At 39.5% G+C, this 6948-nt stretch overlaps 1 protein-coding gene across 1 annotated transcript; it reads left to right on the forward strand.

Moving 5' to 3' along the window:
- Nucleotides 1–3632: 3632 nt before the first annotated feature.
- Nucleotides 3633–6214, forward strand: LOC148554463 (uncharacterized). Its single transcript, XM_088490330.1, has 4 exons — nucleotides 3633–4002; nucleotides 4558–4919; nucleotides 5154–5456; nucleotides 5807–6214. Exons 1-4 carry the CDS (start codon nucleotides 3633–3635, stop codon nucleotides 6212–6214), a joined length of 1443 nt encoding a protein of 480 aa, XP_088346456.1.
- Nucleotides 6215–6948: the final 734 nt, after the last annotated feature.

The raw sequence follows: 6948 nt of genomic DNA on the forward strand, positions 1-6948 counted from the left end.
CAATTAACAATTATGTCAAGAAAAAATAAATTTTTTAACTTAGTAATATTTTTCTAATTTTATTTGATGTTAATATCTTATTAGGAGTTTAGGTATATAACTAATGAAATTTATAATGCAATGACATCTTAGATTTAGTTATTATTATTATGGTTTCTACGTTACTTCAATGTAAATATCATATGTCAATAAATAAAATTATTCTTTAATATATATTTTATTATTTTTGTATTCTTTATTTATTATATATTTTTAATAATATTTTATTTTTCGATTAATAAAAATATTATAAGTTGTTGACTTTTAAAAAAGATTAAAAATATTCGAATGCATCATTTTAAATTTTTTAAAAATTTTCAGGGACTATTTTAAGAGTTTTTAAACTCTTTGGGGACTGTTTTATACTTTATCAAAGGGACTAATTTATCCAACTCGTACACGTGAACAGTTAGCAGACATGTGTGAGAGTTAACGTTCCACATTAGCAATAATCGTTAGTAACTAATGGAGAAAAATTATATTGTCTAATAAAATAAATATTAAAAATTATTTTTTGTATTTTAAAATTTAAAGGATTAAAGTATTCGATCTAAAAAATTTTAGATACTAATTTAAATAATTACTCATAAATTATTTTTATTATATACCATAACATAGGAATTGAAAATTTGTCTGCATGAAGATCTTTTAGTAAATAATTATTAAATATTTTTTAATTAATTAATATTAGTCAACTTTTTTAATATTTGATATGGTCATCATCAATACGAGCTATAATTCGGTATTATGACCATCATCAATACGAGCTATAACTCAATATCACCCGTTATAGCTCGGCTTTTATGAGCTATAACTCGGTTCCGTTTATTTTCTTATCATAACCGATATCCAAACGGCACAACGATCAGATACGTTATCAAGCCGACGTAAATTCTCGAACCGTAACTGACGAAGAGCTCACCATAAAAAAGCAAGGTAAAGTATCTTCTTCAGTAAATTCAAAGATACACAGTATACTAACTTAAGCTTCGGAGTGCCTTTGCAGGTACACTCTCCCCCTTTCCCCGACGATCATATTCTCGCATCACATCAGAAGGAGAGGCTCGGACTCAAGGGTTGGACGATCAGCCTCTGAGGATATAGTTCAGCAGTCACCCGTCATTAGAAGCCGACCTATTCTACAAAAAAGAATAATTGGCGCCCACCGTGGGCCGAGAAATAAATCTTTTTTGTTGGTCCCATTACTTCTCGTCGCATCCATGGCTGACGCGCCACCCCCTTCCCCATCCGAGCTCATGCGGATGGTAACCGAGTTACAGCAAGCCAATCAGCGTATGGCAGAGGAAAATCAAAGAATGGCTGCCCAAATTGCCGAACTGAATAATGCCCGGATCGAAAACAATAACGCTCACCTACATCAACAAGACGATGAAGAGCATCATTCCGACCCGTCCCATGTCTCGGAGACCATCCGAGTCGAAGGAGCCCAGCCTGAAGACGAAAACAAAGAACCTGACGAGCCCGTGAGGCCCTTCACCCCAGAAGTAATGAATTTCGAGCTACCAAAAAGATTCACTTTGCCACTAACCCTCACACCTTATGATGGGCTCGGCGACCCGAAAAAATTCCTCAAAAAATTCCGATCAATAATGATTGTTAACTGTGCATCAGATACTATTTTATGCCGTTGTTTTCTGAATTATTTAGACGGTCCTGCACTTGATTGGTTGTGTGCTTTGCCTGCAGGTTCTATCTCACGATTTCAGCAGCTGGCCAAGCTATTTGAAGAACACTTTGCTGGATCTGCAATTTATCTCCACGACTCCGATTACTTGAACACAATCAAGCTGGGACCAAATGAAAGCCTGAATGAATATATGACCCGCTTCACAAAAGTCGCTATCAATATACCCGATCTCCACCCCGAGGTCCATCTGCACGCAATCAAAAGCGGACTCCGACCTGGGAAGTTCCAAGAAACCATCGCAGTAGCCAAGCCGAAGACCCTTGCTGAGTTCCGCGAGAAAGCCAAAGGCCAAATTGATATCGAGGAGCTCAGACAAGCTCGGAAGTCCGACAAAATATATTACCGAGACGAAGATAAAACTCCAAGCGCTAGGAAAAATTTTAAACTAACCCCTCGATTTGATTCTTATACATAGTTTAACACCAAGAGAGAGGATATCATCAAAGAGATCCTCAACTCGAAGCTCATCAGGCCTCCAAGGAAGGCCGGAACCTATCAAGGTACCAAGAATGTGGACAAGTCCAAATATTGTGCCTTCCACTAGAAGCACGGCCACACCACCGACGACTGCGTGGTCGCGAAGGACCTCTTGGAGCGGCTAGCTCGGCAAGGACACCTTGACAAGTACATTGGTGGTCACATCCAAAAGCATACCACACCTACCTCAAAGAATGACTCATCCGAGCAACTAAACCGAGGAAAAGAAAAGGCATCCTCGAGCCAATACGAAAAGCCACGAGGTATAATTAATTGTATTTCAGGGGGATACACCAGTGGAGGGCAATCAAATTCGGCCAGGAAAAGGTCATTCCGAGCAATTTTCTCGGTGGATGGACCACAACGCGATACCGGAGTCGCGAACCAACTTCCCCAAGTAACTTTTACACACGCAGACTTCGATTCCAGTATTCAGAACTTAGATGATCCTGTCGTCATTACCCTTCAACTGGGAGATCTGTTGGTAAGGAAAGTACTCCTAGATCCTGGGAGCAGCGCCGACGTTCTGTTCTACTCAACATTCCAAAAGATGAAACTCAGCGACAACATAATCCAATCAACAGGGGGAGACCTAGTCTGTTTCTCAGGAGAAAGAGTTCCACTCTTGGGTTCAGTGTGGTTGCAAACCACACTGGGTGAGCATCCTCTTTCCAAAACATGTGATATTCAATATTTAGTAGTAGATTGCTTTAGCCCATATAACCTTATACTTGGCCGACCTTTCTTAAATAAGTTCGACGCAATTGTGTCTACAGTTCACCTGTGTGTCAAGTTTTCTCTGTAGGACGATCAAGTTATAATGATTCACGGAGACCATAAAGAAGCACGCCAATGTTACAACATCAGCATGAAATTCCCAAATCGTTCAAAGCAACAAGTCAACAATGTCGACCTCGGCACCAGCAGCTCGGCACTAGCCGACTTAGATCCAAGAGCCGACTTCCTTGAACGACCTACACCATCAGATGACTTACAGAAAGTTTATTTCAACAATGATCCTAATAAATTTACTTATGTAGGTACATCAATCAGTGCAGTGGAGCTAAGGGACATCGCCGCCTTTCTACAGGAGCAAGCCGACCTATTTGCATGGACGCCTTCGGACATGCCCAGCATAGACCCACAAATCATTAGCCACAAACTAGCTATAAATCTGACCGCCTGACCAGTACAGTAGAAGAAAAGAAAACTCGGCGATGAAAAGAAAAAGGCGTCATTAAAAGAAACTCAAAAGCTAATCAACGCGGAATTCATCAGAGAAATCAGATTTACTACCTGGCTTGCGAACGTGGTAATGGTAAGGAAACAAAACGGTAAGTGGCGCATGTGCGTCGACTTTACCGACCTAAATAAAGCATGCCCAAAGGATTCTTATCCTTTACCATCCATGGACTCTTTGGTGGATAACGCCTTAGGTTATGCTACCTTAAGTTTTATGGATGCGTATTCGGGCTATAATCAAATCCTCATGCACCCATCCGATCAAAATAAAACAACATTTATCACTGATTTTGGTAACTACTGTTATAAAGTTATGCCCTTTGGATTAAAGAATGCAGGAGCAACTTACCAGCGTCTTATGGACAAGGTCTTCGCCAAACAAATCGGCAGGAACATCGAAGTGTATGTCGATGACATGGTCGCCAAAACAGAGAACGGAAAAACCCACATCGACGATCTAGCAGAAATCTTCGGCGAAATACGCTGCTATAACATGCTCCTAAACCCAGAGAAATGCGCATTCGCTGTTCAAGGTGGTAAGTTCTTAGGTTTTTTACTAACAAGCAGGGGCATTGAGGCAAATCCTGACAAATGCCGAGCTGTTGTCGATATGGTAAGCCCAAAAACAGTAAAAAAAGTATAGCGCCTCACAGGAAGACTTGCTGTACTATCAAGATTTGTACCATGCTTAGCTTCAAAGTCTTTTCCCTTTTTCCAAACGATAAAAAAGAAAAACAAATTTCAATGGAATGACAACTGTGAGAAAGCTTTTTCCAAACTAAAAATAACTCTCTCACAACCGCCGATTTTGCAAAAACCCCTCCAAGGGGAAGATTTATTCTTATATTTATCAGTTACTGATTGGGCGATAAGTTCTGCTATTGTTACAGAAAGAAACAAAGTTCAGCATCCAATATACTTTGTCAGTAAAACTCTTCAGCATGCCGAGCTCAACTACCCGAGAATAGAAAAGCTCGCCTTAGCCCTAATATTTTCGGCGAGAAAACTCTGACTTTATTTCCAGAGCCACGTAATCTATGTCCGAACAGATCACCCATTAAGACAGGTACTACACAAACCATAAATTGCAGGCAGGCTTATAAAATGGGCGATTGAATTGTCAGAATTCGACATCAGATATCAATCAAGAGGACCGATTAAGTCCCAGTTCTTGGCCAATTTTATTGCAGAGCTTACGATACCTACAAAGGAAGACCATACAAAGCAATGGACTTTATATGTAGACGGCTCATCCAACAATGAGGGCTGTGGAGCTGGAATCCATCTGGAAGCAGACGATAGCTTTATCCTAGAACATTCCCTACACCTATCTTTCAAAGCCAGCAACAATCAATCTGAATATGAAGCCCTAATCGCAGGACTTCGACTTTGTTTGGATCTCCAAATATCTGCCATAAAGGTATACTGTGACTCCCTATTGATTGTACAGCAGGTAAATGACCTTTTTCAGGTACGAGACCCTCTTCTTTCTAAATATCTACTGTTAGTAAAAGATTTAAGTTCAAAATTTTCAAAATTTGAAATACAACACATACCACGAGAACAAAACCATAGAGCCAACATTTTATCAAAACTAGGCAGCACACAATCCGACTCATCTATACTACATCAATTCACTATAACATCTCCAAGTGTGAGCCTAACAGATGTGTTAAGTGTTACACAGGAACAGGATTGGAGGAACGACTTCATAGAATATTTACAAACAGGTCATATACCAGATCATATAGACAATAGAAAGAAGTTTCGCCGACAAGCGTCTTTTTTCACGATAGTCAATGGAACATTATACAGGCAAGGATACACTCGCCCGCTGCTAAAGTGCCTTAACAGAGCTGAAGCCGACATAGCATTGGCCGAGGCACATGAAGGAATTTGTGGAACACATACAGGAGCTCGGAGCTTAACCTCAAAAATAATCCGCGCTGGTTTCTTTTGGCCGACGTTGAAACATGATAGCCAAAACAAGGTACAGACTTGTGAAAATTGTCAATAACATGCACCAATCATCCACATTCCTGCCGAGAATATTCATCATTCCGATGTTATTTGGCCTTTCAACCAATGGGGGCTGGATATCCTCGGTCCATTCCCAACGGCACCGGGCCAGGTAAAATTTCTTATAGTTGCAATTGATTATTTCTCAAAATGGGTTGAAGCCCAACATTTAGCTAGGATTACATACCAACAAATGATTTCTTTCGTTTGGAAAAATCTTATTTGCCGTTTCGGCATCCCACACCATATAATCACTAACAATGGGCGCCAGTTCGTCGATCAGAAATTTCAAACTTTTTGCAGAACTTTAAAATCAAACAGCATTTTGCTTTGGTTGAGCATCCTCAGACAAACGGATTACCCGAAGCAGCAAATAAAGTCATCTTACATGCACTCAAGAAGAAGTTAGACGACACTAAAGGACTCTGGGCCGAATTAATACCTGAAGTCCTTTGGGGATATAATACAACACCACAATCAACAACAAAAGAGACACCATTCCGACTTGTCTATGGCTCTGAAGCGATGATACCACTAGAAATATCACAAAGCTCTATCAGAACTAATCTGGGTAGTCACGATGAAGCTCGGAGAGCCGAGTTGGATATCATCAAGGAAATAAGAGATATAGCAACACTCAGACAACGTGCAGCGCAACAGGCAATAGCTCGGCGACACAATAAATCGGTAAGAAGCCGATCATTTCAAAAGGATGACATAGTACTTTGAAAGACAGAGAATGCTCAGAAACCAACCTCACATGGAAAGCTCGCAACAAACTGGGACGGCCCATACCGAGTAACACAAGTCCTCGGTAACGAAGCATATAAGCTAGAATCACTAAATGGTACAATCCTACCTAATACTTAGAATGTTTCCTCCCTTAAGAAATTTTATAGTTAAAAGTCTGGGTCAGGCTTGTACTCTTTTTTCTACTACCAAGATTTTTTCCCAAAAGAATTTTGCTTAGAGATGTTTTAACGAGGCTAGCCTACCTGCACCTTTGTATTCAAAGGTCTAACATTTTACTGTACATGACAAATAAGTTTATCTTCTTAACTAACAAATTATACTATCAGTTATCTTCATTATTAAACGATGAAATTCTATCTATTGTTCATAAAGTTCCAACGACAAAAATACTTGTCTAATCACAATCCGCCTATACTCGGCAATCATATTGTACAAACGGAAATATTCCGATCAATTGAACAAAGATTTTTCCAAAACAAAAAGCAACTCCAAAATATGTCACATAATCAAAGGCAAACAATCCTTAAATCCAAACGACACAATCCAAGTTCAAAAGCATCACATGCTACTATCTATTACATCTACAGCATCAAAGTATTCAAAAAAGCATATAAAGTTTTACAAAACAAAACATAATCATAAACAGAACACATTAAACATTATCAGCCTCATCTTCGACGTCACCATCATCCTCGACCATCTTGCTATCA

This window comes from Arachis ipaensis, chromosome B6 (assembly GCF_059453495.1).
Source record: "Arachis ipaensis isolate K30076 ecotype BB chromosome B6, ASM5945349v1, whole genome shotgun sequence".
In the NCBI taxonomy this organism is placed as follows: Eukaryota; Viridiplantae; Streptophyta; class Magnoliopsida; order Fabales; family Fabaceae; genus Arachis; species Arachis ipaensis.